Consider the following 15,479-nt stretch of genomic DNA (forward strand, 5'->3'; position numbering starts at 1 on the left):
CAACGGATTCCTTCCCTCTACTTCTTAGCATATAATTACTAATATTGTGTGGCTCAGATGCTACTAACTAGACTGTAATAAAGGCTATGGCTTCCTAGAATCAAATGTTACACAGTTTTTAAGGGAATTTCCAGATAAACTGAAGCACAGTGAGCCCCTGGAGCCAACATGAGTCCTGTTCTAAAGAACCTGCAAGTTATCTCAAATAGTGCCAAGGGTAATTTTACTAATAGTCCTTGGTAATTGGTGGTATATACACGCAAGCGGCATTACAATTGCTTTAGGAAAGAATGGTTCTTCAATAGAGAACCTCTAAGATTCAAGATGAAGAATGTGAGATGGGGAGGGATGGGGAAACTGATTTTTAGCTCATTTCATCAATGCTTAAAAGTTTGAATCTTACCATTCCCTTACCTTACTGCCTGGCCTTAGTAGCCTTACCTGCAATAACTGCCTTTCTCATCTGTAAAACAGTACATTATCTGGCACCCACTTTTACTAGGTATGCGGAAGCTGAGGTTGCAAAAAACCTCTACGCTCAAGCATAAACACAGGTACCCCACAAATAATTTTTATAAGCATTTGGCTCATGGTTGCTAACCCTCTGCTCGTTACTATGAAATACATGTCTGTATCAAGGCAGTGACAGCATCTCAAAAACAGGGAACATGAAAAAAATATAAACTGGAGTCCACCTTTTGAGGAACTCAAAAGTGGCAGTGAGAAACAGCCAAGTGCCCACTTTTTCTTAAAGGGGAAAAAAAGAAATGTTGAGGTGGCATGCATTCATAACTGAAGAAGCAAAAACTGACTTTTCCAGGGCTCAGTTAAGGGCATTTAATATCACAGGATAGAAAAGAAACTAGGAAGACAAACAAACAGCTCTTCCCACTGTGTTGCATGTATGAATAAACGTTTGATCTCAGCCTGTAGGTTCATATACTCTTGGATAAAAAAAACCATGTCATCAGTCTGCCTGAAATCCTCTAGTAACTTCCCACTAAATTTAGAAATCTTATTCCTTCCCCGGGCTACAATATCCTGATTGCTCTAATCCCCACTCCACCTTCTATCTCAGTCTGTACCCCTCTTCCACTCCTTTAAGTCCCAGGCACTTGAACCATTTTTCCCAGTCACTGGAACATGCTTAGCAGTCTCCTGCCTCTGACTTGTATTCCCTTTTCCAAGACTGACTCTTCATCATTCAGGTCAGATGGCACTACCTGAGAGGTCCTCTGGTGACCCCACCTGTCATATACCCTGACTTATATTTTATTAGTCAGGAATTAATTACAAACTAATATTTATCTTTATTGTCTCTTCCCCCACTTCAGCCACTAACTAGGATACACAGTCTCATTTACCATTCTATCAGCATAGCCTAAAGTGGAGTCTGGCACACAGTAAATAAACGCCCAATTCATGTATAAATCTAATTAATGAATACTAGCGTGCAAGGTGCTAAAAGGACTAGTGTGGCCTTGGAGTAATTGTAAATTCACAAGTATTATCATTTTTCTGAGGAATATAACAATACGAAATTGAAATAAATTATACCATTTAAAAGGTTGTGGCTTCTAAGAACACGAACAAAAAGGAACCAGGCAAAAGTGCCAAATTGAAAGTGTTTTATATAAATTAACCCATCCAGTTTAAAGTAGATTTGCTATGCTTCACTTAATTCTGAAGAAGGAAGAATATATGCTTCCCATGTTAATAAATCAGAGCAAAAAAGTAGGAAGAGTTTCAATAACAAGGCTGTAGATACACTGAAACCCCTTTTTATATTAAAAGTTAAAATGAAAGACAAATCCAGATTGAACATAGTGACTGCAAAATATAATGCAATTTTGAACAATTAAAATTATGAAAATATACAAAATTGATGGGCAACACAACTAGGCATTTGTACATTTTCCATTATGTGGAGAACACTAAAAGTTTCTCTTTTATCCACATCAGATATATGATTTAAACCAAATGTTTGCTTTGGAGAGTCTTAACTTAGGATCTCAGTAGTATAAAAAGCAGTAATATTTCAGTCTGTAAACAGTAGTCTTTTTTTTTTTCTCCTTTCCTTTTTTTTTTTAAATATCAATTTTCCACACAAAATAAAACAAAAAACCCAAACAAAGTAAAAACAGCAGCAGCAGCAATGAGTTATTTGGGAATTATTTTCAAATACCAATGACATACAATTGCTGGAGGGTGCTTTTTACTCATGTAAGAATATATATATATATATATATATTTTTTTTTTTTTTTAACTGTACACAATTTATAGTGCATGACAGTTTCCAAAAGAACAGATCAATAAAAGATATTGGCCATTTCTGCATAATTTCATTCTTTTTACAATTCTCTCAAAATGTAAGAGGTTGGATCTAGTTGAAATGCTACATTTAGTAGGGAAATCAGTAAGTAACAAAGAAGCATAACCCCAATGTAACATTATTTGTCACTAAAACCAGTAGAGGACCCAGATGCCCCTAGGAAAGAAAATAGGTAGGTAGACCACTGGAGTCACACACTGTCCCTGAGGACCAAGGCCAGCTCACTGAGCACACATATTCTAGAATGATCATGGTCAGTTGATAGACTTGTTTCAAAGAGCATTTCTACTTCTATGTACAGTATTTTTGGATATTCAGAGAAACATCATTTCAAGAACACATGCCATACACACAGAGCCCCACCCCCCCACACACAAAGTTCCATCTAAATAGGCCATAGTTTCATGAAATGTTATTAGATTTGGAATCAATCAATGTTTAATTCATCTTCTTCAAAGCAGTTCTTTCCTTCTGGGATGGGGTATGACAGTTGTGGCTACCAATTGACATCAAAACTAGTTTTTTGAAATTACTGGATGGACTAAGATTTCCAACAAGTCTTATTTTGAAAAGGTAATTCAGCAATTTTCAAAACAGTTTCCTTGCAAGTTGAGACAGTTATCACCCTATCAAATTGTGAATCTAAGAAAGTCTTAATGATGGAAACAAAATGCAATTGCTTTGCATAAAGAGATTTTCCAAGCTCTTTCTGGTTGCTTTTAAAAAAAGTATCACATTTCACTAGAGAAGTGAGTTGGAAAGGACTTGGAAGGTCTTCAAGACCAATCCTCCATTAGATACTTGAATTTCCTTATCAAATTCATTTTTTTGCTTTTTCAGAATTACTAACTTTAATGGTATTTGGATAACAAAGACCAAAGACAAAAGCACAGATTCCAACACAAAAAAATTACCAAAGCAATTGTATAAAATGTGTAATATATTCAAGAGCAATGTTTACCTTTTCTGTCAGACCAACCTCTGAAGCTACAGTCTTGGGGAGCTCCAAGTGAACAAGGTAAAACACCATTCTGGTGTAACTCTCATTTGAAAAAAGTAAATGCAACCTCAAACCCAACTGATAATGTTTCTTTTGCCAGCCTAAAACTTAAAACCTAGATTAAATCCATATTAATATACATTCTTTCCTTTCTTCCTTCCCAAACCCCCCACTTAAAAAAACACTAAGTATTAAATCTTTTATCTTCAAGCATATATACACGTGTATATATGCTTGAAAATATACGTATATGTGTAAAAGCAAATATATATATATATATATATATCTCACAAAACCAATGACACTGGTATTAGACTTGCCTGCATAAATTATGTACACCTCTCTTCTTTAAAACAGTGATTCCTATCTTTCCCAAACAGACAAAAGATAGCAAGCTAGTCCTCAGCAGGCTTATAAGTGGTCTGAACTACTTTCCCCTCCAAACAGCTGTAAGTTAACAGAAGCCTGTCTCTGATTTAACTCTCGCGGGAGCTAAGATGGGGATGTCTTGGCCACTGGCATTATTAAGCCAAAAAACGAGGGCCTGTGATCATCTGAGTGATGCCCTTCAGTGGCAGGTGCTTAGGCCAAATTTAATTGGAAGCCCTTTGAGTACCTACCTTGGGTTTTGTGGGAGCCAAGCAGCTGGAAGGAGGGCCTGCTCCCAATCATGGTCCCCCTCTACTGGCTTCCTGCTTCCTAAGGCTCAAGGACCAGACCAAAACACCCACTGCTATAATGGTAGGGCCATTCAGCTGCTCTGAGTTCAATGCTTTATGCTTAATTTCTATTGCTGCTTTTATAGGACACCCCCACCACCAACCACCACCACCAGATGTTTCTGGTGACAGAAGAGAAGAAGAAAAGTGGGGTTCTCTTGTGGCTGCCATATGCATATGAACATGTATAAAAAGTGGTCAAACCCAGACAAGGGTCCTGCTTCTGGTTTATATACAATAATTTAATCAGTTGTATACATTTAATACCTAAAAAATTAATTCACGATCAAAGTCCTTCATGCATTTTATGAGGAAGTTCTGGATTTAAAATGATGGTCAACCAGATGTAGTTTTTGCCTGGGAAGATGATGTCATTTTCTGTTGTAGAATCATCAGTGCCCGTGGTTCACGCTAACTTTTAAATTTTTAGTTTCTTTGTGGTCTCAAGTCTTTTTTTCAGCAGCTCCCCAATTTCCAGAAGTGAATGCAGATAACTGCTCTGCACTTTCCCTTGTACAGTCTTTGAAAATTTTCTCTCTTCCTACAAAGGAAATAAGAATGAGTGGCCTTGCTCAGAAAGCATTCCCCCAGATTATAGTTTTTCGCATGTAAATTAAAATTACCACTTAACTCCATCAGAAGCTCCATCACAATGGAGTGGGTCATTTTCAATTTCATTAAATGCAAAGATGGCTAAACTCATCACAGATGTCTATTTCTCCATGTGACTTTTCACTGAGACCCTGTTGCTTTAGCATTACTATTCTTTCAAGTAATCTTAGTTATAAATTATATCAAGTCAGAAAATTGAGATTTCTGATCAAGGAAAAAAGTAAGAAAAATTAGTACCAAGTACTTTGGCCATAAAGTCACTACTGTTTTCTGATGAGCTACATACAAAGTAGAAAAACTGAGATTTCTTACTATTAGAGTCACCAGGAAACAGGAAAAAAGCAGAAATTTATTATTAATTTAGACATTATCACAGCCACTTTTTAAAGGCATCAAATTTACCAGTATCATCTTTTCTAGCTACAATACTGACACGCCTCCCTCCATTTTAATAAAGTCCACAGATTCCAGAGGCCAAACAACTAAAAAAGACCGAAGTTTTCCTAAGGCTGCTCAAATACGTGAGTTAAATATTTGCTGCTCATTTGACCTGTGGTAGAGAGCACAAAAAATAAAGGGGATGGATGGAGTGTTTAAATATGGAAAGAAGATTGGCTGAAAACTGTTTAGCTTTATGTGAATTTGGCAGTATTTTAAAGCCCAAAAGAAACCAGATAAGCACACTTTATTACCCAAATGTGCATTAAAAGGTATGTACACAAATCTATTTTATTCAGTACTACATATTCTTTCTTTCCTCTTAGAATTTTTTTACCATGTACAGATTTTACTTTTTGAAAAATGTAAGGCTTAAAAAGAGGAAAACAAAGATACTAAAAATTAATAATCCATCAATTAGTACCTCTAATGACCTATATTCATTCTATACAGTCTATATTCATTCTAAAGTACATAGGAAAACAGTTGAATATACAGCTTAACTGGCTAAAACCAAACTTCTAGGTATCACTTGTCTGCTTCCTTTAATCAATCTTTGGAAATGTTAAATGCTCTGAGCCCTTTCCCACAGTAAGCAGTTTGTTCAAAGCTCTAATACGTTGATGTTGTTTACAGAAGAGGGGCTTACAATCTTTTAAAGCTGGTGTGCCAAGCAAGATTCCATTCATTCCCTTCCTTCCAAGGGTCTGGGTGGAGGTCTTGGGCTAGGATGGTGGGTGCCTCAGGTTACTGGGGGAGCTCAGTCATCAGCAGAGGCTCACATTAGACAAACTACACAAGAAAATCATTTCCTTAAGATCAGAGTTCCATCACTGGAACAACGAGCTAGAAACAGGTGGCTCCACAACTGCCCTTCTGGCACCTTCCAAAATCCTAAACCTACTCCAGGCTGGTGCATGTTAATTCACCTGACACCATTTGTTTGTTCTATTAAATTCATTTTTTTAAAAAGAACCTACATTTTAAAAAGTGGCTTTATAGGAATTTTCCTTGCAGAATTTTAAGAAAGAAACCAGCCTAAAAACAAAGATCAGGAGAAAACTAATAACTGGTACCTTTGATTCCATACTTGTTACCATTCCTTACTGGCTGACTTGCTCTGGCCTAACTAATACTGACATACTTATTTCTGATATTCAGCATCTTTCCTTTTTTACGTGATGACTGCTGGGCTGGCAAAGAAACCAGCCAATCCAGCAGCCGGGAAGTTCTCAGTCAAGGAGACTGTCCCTGGATTTCTCAAAAGTGTGTCTGGTTTCCTCTGGTGCTCAAAATAGGGACAATAATAATTCCACTCCTCAACAATCCATCAGTAATTTTCACAGTAAAACAACACCCCCCAAAAATGTATAAAAGGGAGGAGTAGGGGATGAGGGAATGAGAGGGAAGAAGACTCCACCACCACCACAGTAAAAAACTAGTGCCAGGGACCTTCTAATCTCAAGTCCTACAAAGAGAGAATGGTGAACTGAAAACTAACTCAGTGTCCCTGTGACAGAGGTGAGAACACTCGACTGTCTCTATATAACTTACTGCTGATCAACTACAGTCTTACCAGCGAGAGAGAAGTGTCTTCTAAAATAAGTTCTTCAAGTTTAAGTGCAATTAGATGTGTTTCAAGTCCTTTAATATGATCTACAACATTGGAAATTAAAGTCTGAAGCCCAGTAACATAGTCTTGAAAACTGGTAAAAACAGGTGGCTAAAAAAAAAAAAAAAAAAGATTTTTAAGACGTTGAAAGATTATCAAACATATTTCTCCAATGCTTATATCACACAATTATGTTAAGAGTCAACAGCTCAGAACATATCAATGGAAAAAATAGTACCACCACAATAGGAAAAACTTGGCCAAAGACAGAAACAGAAAATATATCAAAGAAATCCAAGCCGGGCTTCCCTTGTACAGGGGATAAGAATCCACCTGCCAATGCAGGGGACAAGGGTTCAACCCCTGGGCCAGGGGTATCCCGCATGCCAGCGCTGCTGAGCCTGTGCTCTAGGGCCCGCGGGGCACCACCACCAGGTCCACACGCCCTAGGGCTCATGCTCTGCAACGAGAGAAGCCACTGGCGGTGAGAAGCCCATGTACTGCAACTAGAGTGGTCCCTGCTCACTGCTACTAGAGAAAGCCCATGCACAGCAATGAAGACCCAGTGCGGCCATAAATAAATAAGTCTTTTAAAAAGGAAAAAAGAAAACAAAAAATCCCAGCAATGGTACAATTAAAAAAAAAAAAGATAAACACAAGAAACCCAGCCAATCAACTAGTAAAGCTAGCTTTTCACTCAAGAAGTTTTCTTTGAAGGTGCAACATCAACAGAATTCTTTTAACACCAATTGGCGAGGGGCAGGAGTACCAATGTTTGCCTATTGAATGGGTAAAGATGCACCACACCATTGGAGAATATAAAAACAGAAGAACAGGTATCTCTGGCTTTTTGAAAGTTTACTTCATGCCACTTAGCTTTTATGAAAGACCTACATTAGTACCTATTTTTGCTAACCAAAAGAAATCCAAAGAGGATTTTCACTTTTACAGGAAAAAGGTGAAAAGCATTTGCAGCAAGCTGTTATAGAAGCAGCATACACCCTGAGCAACAAGAGTGGCACTGGAACTATACTCAGCATCAGGCCACCACAGCTTTGAACTATGTCTGTAAGCATCTGTGCTTTATCTCAATTTATTCTGTGTATCCCATTAGCAAGATGTGTCCTAAGGTAACTGCTTCTTCCCTTTATGCCACTTGGGCTTATGGAAGGTTTCAAAGGAATGCTATACTTCTTGGTAGCAGGGGAAGCCTGTATATGTAGTAATTTCAGATCTAAGAGATTAGCCTAAGGAAATCATATTATAAATTCATCTTGTATATTTGTCCATATTTTAATAGAAGTACTATTTGTAATATTAAGAGAAAACTAGGACTTCCCTGATGGTACAGTGGATAGGAAGCCACTTACCAATGCAGGGGACATGGGTTTGATCCCTGATCCGGGAAGATTCCACATGCCACGGAACAACTAAGCCAGCAAGCCCCAATTACTGAAGTCCATATGCCTAGAGCCTGTGCTCCACAACAAGAGAAGCTATTGCAATGAGAAGGCTGTGTACCACACTGAAGAGGAGCCCCTGCTTGCTGCAACTAAAAGCTGGAGCACAGCAAAGATGAGCCAGCGCAACCAAAAATAATTTTTTAAAAAATAAAAGAAAATTAGAATCAACTAAACATCCAACATTGGGAATAAGTTATGGTATGAGAATAAAACAGGATGGCACATGACCATTTAAAGTAATGAGATACATCTATATTTGCTGAAATGAAAAGATGTCCAAGATACCTTATTAAGTGAAAACAAAACAAATAGCTAAGTTCAGAACTTTTGATACAAAGTTCTATAGAAAGTTTCCATATTTCTGGCTTGTATGCAGTGTTTATCACTGTTTAGTGGGAAAATGGGTGATCTTCTCTTCACTCGTATCTTTAGGTTACTTTGACAATCAGAAAAAAGGAGGCTATCCTCATTTTTAGAGAAGCAATACCTACAAAAACTTGCACAAAATCCAAATACCAAAAGCTGTTTTGACAAGTACTAGGAGTGTAGGTTTTCCCACAGAAGAGAAAGTAACAGAGCAACTCTGGTCTATACTTTCAAACTCTGCACTCATGATCTGTTAAAATTATCTTGAACAATGAAGGAGAGAAATGAATGAATGGTAATACCCAGGACAAGTGTCAAGTCTAAAGAATTCCTGAATTGTTACTGAATTGTGCAGGAAATTAGTATTACTAATAAAACCATCAAAATTTTCAAATGACAATGGTTACTGTATTGCTAAAATGAACAAAAATCTCCCATTAATGAAATAGCACGTCATTGCAGAATAAATCCTGAACATCTTTCCTTATGAAAAGAATACAAATTATGTTAATGTTTCACACATTCAAAAGTTAACCAAAAAAAAAAAAGTTAACCAATTAAGATGGGAGGAAACTCCAAAGTTGAATACAAGCAGAAATACATGAATCTTATCTATATCACATTAATAATATAATCCGAGTTTTAAACTCCAGTGCTTTTATAGAGTACCTCAACTACATTCACTGAACATATTCTAAGGACAAAAAAGAACTGCAAAAACTTGAACTTCAGTGGGTTTGTTACTGGAACTGGTAATGGAACCAATGTACTATTTCCAAAACTATTTACAGTGTTTACTATAAAACAGCAAATGAATAAATATATTGATCCTGTTGGGAACTGTTGAAAAGAAAGCTACAAATATGGAATGAGAGAAGGAATGGAAGGAAGAGGACTGTGAAATTGGACTACAGCTGGAGGTTATCAGTAAGAATTAATTATTTTAAAAACTCTGTATGTATCTAAATAAATTCCCTGTTTTTCTTCACTGACACTAACTAGAAGCAATAAAACCCCGATAGCAATTAGTACACCTAACAACTAGATCTTAGTATTCTGAATAGCCATTCCCCATAAAGGAACCAGGGCTCATTGGAAAAAATGTATGATTTCAGTTCAATGGTGAGTACAAAGCACTTAGAAAACATTTTGTGGTTTCAGAAAGTAAGGGCTCAAAAACCAATGAGGACATGTTCAAGGACAGGAACCAGCCTAAAGTGGCTCCCATTAGCCAAATTTGGGCAGCCAAAAGAAAATGACGACAATGGATTATAAGGTAAATTTAAAAAAGAATGAGTACACAGTGATACTAAAATAGATAGTTGATATTAAAAATATACAACTCTATTTTACAGAATGCCAGATAATAAATGATTAATGATTAGTAGCATTTTTTAAAATTACCATTGTGGAACCATCAAAGTAATACATGATTCATGCAAGTCAGACTAATAGTGAATGTTAAAAGTAGTGCGTGAAAAGCTCTGGGGAACAGGATACTCACAGTCTCAACTCACAGATTAATTACACAGAGAGGAAAGACACACTTATAATAAAGAAATCTGGCAGATACTTCCTTTATCAAATACTCAAACCTGAAATTATCAATAAGGGGACACAACATTAGTGTCTCCTGATTTAACTGGTAAAAAGGACACAGCATCTAAATCTAATGAAACAATTAGCCAAATCCAGACTGTGGGATCTTCTACCAAAAATCTAGCTAGACTCTTCAATGACAAAGACAAAAATAAAAAGCTAAGGAAGTACTTTCAATGAAAGAAGAGTACAGAGCAATGACAACTAAAAGCTGTGTCAGATCCTTAGTAAAATTCTAGAATTTTGAAAAAGACTATAAAGGTCATAACTGAGATAACAGGGATAAGTTAATGTGAACATAATATTATTCTATCAATATTAAATATCTTGGATGTGAAAATGTCTTAAGTACCTTGGTTTTGTAGGAGACTGCCTTTCTTTTACCCTGGTGTGTTAAGTATCACAAAGTCTATACTTTCAAATGGTTCAACAAATGGGGGTTGGGGAGGTTAGAGAATGAGAAAGGGGAAGAGAGAAATGTGACAACCGTTAATAAGTGGTGAATCTAGGTATGGATGTTTGGGTGTCATTATAGTAATCTTTCAGCTTTTCTGTATAATTTTTTTTAAAAGGTGGGAAGGGAAAATGAACGCATATAAAATCCTAAGATCCTTTACAAAATGCAGGAAAAGAATGGGAAAAAAAAAAAGCAGCATGCAGCCAGATTGTTACTTGTGTTTTCTCTGTTATTACCATGATGATACTAGTTTCTTTTTTCTTCTTCTTCTTTTTCTGTAAATTTAATTTGTATGGTCGCAGGACACTCTCACAGTAACTAGACACCCAAAGGATAATAGAAATAGTCTGAAAGAAGAAAAATTACAAATTCATCAATAAGGATTACACTCAAGATACCTATCAGGAACAAAGACTATGGATAAACCAATTCTATGCAAACAGCTCTTCTTTGTAAATCCCTTCAATTTCTCTTATAACTCTCCACTCTAATTCTACGGTCACCACATGGATCCACGTCGTCTTCATCTCCTCCTCAGAATACTGCCTTTACTCTTTCTCCTCACTCTCCCAGTTCTAAACTAATCCTCTACTCAGTCCAATTTTCTTTCACCTCCTTGCAGGAAATAGGGATCTATTAACATCCTTTTCACTGAAAAGTCCAAATTTAGGCATGGAATCCAAAAGTTCCATACAATATGCCTCTCTGCACCCACTTCTCTATCGAGGTAAGACACTGCCTCACATGCAAACCTTAACTTATGTACGAAGAATTCTCCCCCAGTTGGTCAGCACCTATTCTCCCTTGTATTAAGTCAGGTGTTTACAGTATATTCATGTACATATATATATATAATTATTTCTCATTCACTCATTATCTCTTACACACTTGAAATGTGAAAGTCACCAAAACAGAGAAAACAGTCCTCAGGAAGCTTACAGACTAATAGAAAAATAAAGCAATTAAACATGTGACAAAAGGAAAAAAGATAATGGACTGTGAGTGTTTGTGATCCTCCTCTTTTTCTCTCTGGCTAAAAGAGTTTTGCTACATCAGCTCCTGGATTCTCCTTCATAATGCAGAATCTCAACAAATAGTGAAGAGCAGCAACAAATTTAAAAAGCAAATTAAAAATTTAACAATAATTAACTTAAACTACATAACAGTTGAGTCAAAAAAGAGAATGAACAGAACAGAGCTAGATTTAGAGTGAATCTGAGGACTCTTTAGAGATTTGTAAAGCAAATTTTAGAGTTCTACCCTAGCAAATGAATTAAATTCTCCTGATATCCTTGGAAAGGGTTAGTTCAGAAAATTGAAATTGCTTTCAATTAATAAAAGGTGGGGATGATGGATTAAATTACAGGTATAAAGTGCCTATTACCTGTTCAGTTTTGAAAATTAATCCTCCACACAATCAAGGAAAACTGAGTATTTTAGGATGAAAACAAAAACATACCTCAACCAAGAAGACTAGATTTTCTAAAAGAGTAGGATGTGTTTTCAAGTTACCATCTTTAACTTCTAAGAGGTCACCTTTACATTTACTGAAGACATCTGAAAAAGGAAAAATATTTTATGGTTTTATTCAGCTTTTGTTTCAGTGTTATTCTGTACAATCTAGTCAAGAATAAGCAGATATAAAGAGTTAATCCAGAAAGCTCCCCCTCCCCAATAAACCAAACACTAAAGAATATCTATTTTAAGCTCTTTAAAAAGTCACATGACCACCGCTCTACTGTCTTCAAAAGATAAAAGGTAGACTTATAAATTACATCCTAGGGTCTAAACACCAGCTATGTCTTTCCATAGATAGGCCACTCACATAAAAATAAGAATTCAAGTGAATGATTTAAAGAATTTGTGTCATTACAGACTGAAAGACTAATGTGCACGGTAGAAATGCACCTTCATAACAAATATCAGGTTTTACTCTCATAATCTTGATCATCTTTTAATTTTTAGCTTCATTTGAGCAACAAAATAAAAAGCCACTTAGGCTCCGAAAAAGAAAAGCCCTTACAGATTTAAAATGCACAACAGCCTGTGATGGAAAACAATCGGAAGCTGCACACATGAAACTACACAGTGTTGTAAATCAGCTAGAATGAAATAATAGTTTTTTAAAGCATTTAAGAGAGTTAAAAGAAACACATGTATGTGCTCAGCTGCTCCGCTGTGTCCAACTCTTTGCACACCCGTCGGGGGTAGCCCCCCAGCCTCTGTCCAGGCGACTGGGGTGCGCTGCCGTTCCCTCCCCAGCAGGTCTTCTGGGCCCAGGAACTGAATCCCCGTCGTCCGGGCTCCTGCCTGCACTGCAGGTGGACTCCTCACCACTGAGCCCCCTGGGAGCCCTGTGTTCTTTACCAATTTCATTGCTAGGAATTTAACCCCGAGGAAATACTCAAATAAGTACCCAAACAATTATGTCCCAAGATATTTATTTCAGCATTGTCACATATAATATACTACGTACTCAGGGTATATAAATAAAACCAGTACAGGGATACAGTATTACGGAATATTATGCAGCTCTTACAACAAATGGGGTGTGGGCATAACTGACATGCTAAGAGGTCCAAGGTAACAAAAAATAAAGCCAGAAAAGCATGCATTATATCTTTCCCTATATATATATTTTTTTTTAAATCACTACTATGCATTTCCATATGGATATGTATGACTGTGCACATTTCTAGAAATACAGACTGCAGAATGTCAACAGCACCTACTTACCTCGGCGGGAATGTGACTGGTAAAGGGGAAAAGACCACACCCATTTGTATACTGTACTATTTACAAAAAGTGTCTACTATTTTTGTAAACAAAACTTTTTAGTTTTTTTTGTTTTGGAACATACCATGTATATGTGGGATCTCGGTTCCCCAACCAGAGACTGAACCCACATCCCCTGCATTGAAAGCATGTCGTCTTAACCACTAGAATACCAGGGAAATAGAAACAAGTCTTTAAAAATACCAAAAGTGTACATTATATTTTTCAAAATCTCTTGCAAGTTTCCATTAAAAAATGAGCTACTATCACAGATAATCAGATACAATATGGGAATCCACAGTTAGAACACTTACCTTTTAATTGTTCTAGTAAAGACTTAAGACTATTCTCTACTCGCTCCTGGATCTCCACTGTATCCTCTAAAATTGAAAAATAATGAAAAACTTTCAATTCATTTTTTAAAGTAAGATTAGCAAAACCAACACCTGAAAGCATAGGCAAGGACATTTTCTTTTCTCTTAAGACCCACCAGCACCTAAATTCCATTACTGAAAGATGAAGGACAGGAAAAGGAAGGAGAAAAGGAAAAGAAAGGTATTAATCACCTTTCCACCAAAAGCACTATCTAAAATTCTCTAGGAGGACTAAAAATTTATGTGTTTCACATACATTAAGTGACAGAGTTGACAAACCTTATGATTTGGGAAAAAAAAAACAGAAAGAAAGACACACGATCCGTAAGGCATTTGTTGAGTCTCACTGGGCGGACCGCTTAGGAAAAAAGAATGTGTCTTCTCTACAAAGTTTAGGCCTTCATTTTTAAGTAAAAAATTCAATCCGATACAAATGAACCTATTTATAAAACAGAAATAGACTCACAGACATAGAAAACTAATGATTATCAAAGAGGAAAGGGAGTGGAGGAGGGATAAATTACAAGTTTGGGATTAGCAGATACAAACTACCGTTTATAAAATGGATCAACGACAAGATCCAACTGTATAGCAAAGGCAACTATATTTAATATTTTATCATAAACCCTAATAGAAAAGAATATGAAAATATATACAAATATAACTGAATCACTTTGCTGTATACCAGAAATTAACATAACATTATAAATCAATGATACTTTGAATTTTTAAAAAATTTTTAAATAAATGAATGAGTGAATGAAAAGAATTCAATTTTAAATCCAATGATATTTCAACAAACCAAGGATTTCTTCAACTTTTGGACCTAAAAATTGATTTTAAATATGGAATGGACTTAAAAAGGAAGAAAAGGGATTGACTGGTATTTAGAGAGGTGCCTAACCAGGGAGAGTGGGGGAGAGGGGAAGGTGGGGGTGGGTAGAGAAAATAAAATATGGAAAAGACTTAAATTTCTAAAACATTACTTGAAAACTGTTAATGGATTTTCTTGTATATCAAACCAGATGTTCCACAACAGCTTCCAGCTTCCATCTCTGCCAAACTTTTCCAAATATGAGAGGTTATAGATATTTTGTTGCGTTCACTAAGTTTTCAGTGACAAAGATGCTGTAAATATACTCATGCAAGTATACACTTACCTAAACCATTGATGTCCAGCTCATAAATATCACCAACAAGATAAAAAGAGCTGGTCTGACACTGAGAACAGCCAGAATTTAAAAATCCAGCCATTCTGGTAGGTACAGGACCAAGGAAAGGATACTGGAAAGGAGAAAAAGTGATGTTCTTTAAATCCACTGAAATTTCAATTCATAAAATACAAAATGAGAAAACAAGGAACAGTAACTACTGGATAAAAATCTATCTCCATGATTAAGTTACAAAGCACTGATCTGCAAGCTAGTAATAACCAAATCATTATGGTGAAAACAAAAACACTGTATTAATTTCTTGGTAGGTATTAAACGTTAATCACCACAAAAAAAACTATTCTGCTTTTCCTCACTATCCAAGTTGGATACTGAGGAAGCCTTTGCAATTCACCAAGCTTAAAAAGTTTTATCTTTTTCCTGTAGATACCATAACCTGGGACAAAATACTGTTCTTTACTACTCATGCATAAGTGCTAAGTCACTTTAGTTGTGTCCAATTCTTTGCAACCCCATGGACTGTAGCCCACCAGGCTCCCCTGTCCATGGGATTCTCTAG

At 36.3% G+C, this 15,479-nt stretch overlaps 1 protein-coding gene across 3 annotated transcripts in view; it reads right to left on the minus strand.

Annotated features, from left to right (window-relative positions):
* Nucleotides 1-1,614: 1,614 nt before the first annotated feature.
* The window catches only part of NAA25 (N-alpha-acetyltransferase 25, NatB auxiliary subunit), a 62,522-nt gene continuing 48,657 nt past the window's right edge, over nt 1,615-15,479 (minus strand). For all 3 annotated transcript variants that reach the window (XM_061141782.1, XM_061141781.1, XM_061141783.1), the window contains 6 exons: nt 14,909-15,032; nt 13,689-13,754; nt 12,059-12,156; nt 10,836-10,946; nt 6,679-6,825; nt 1,615-4,593 (listed from right to left, as the gene is read on the minus strand). In XM_061141782.1, the coding sequence (XP_060997765.1) occupies nt 4,471-4,593; nt 6,679-6,825; nt 10,836-10,946; nt 12,059-12,156; nt 13,689-13,754; nt 14,909-15,032 (669 nt within the window). In that variant the 3' untranslated portion in view covers nt 1,615-4,470. The remainder of the gene's footprint in view (nt 4,594-6,678; nt 6,826-10,835; nt 10,947-12,058; nt 12,157-13,688; nt 13,755-14,908; nt 15,033-15,479) is intronic.

Source organism: Dama dama, chromosome 5, assembly GCF_033118175.1.
Source record: "Dama dama isolate Ldn47 chromosome 5, ASM3311817v1, whole genome shotgun sequence".
Classification (NCBI taxonomy): domain Eukaryota; kingdom Metazoa; phylum Chordata; class Mammalia; order Artiodactyla; family Cervidae; genus Dama; species Dama dama.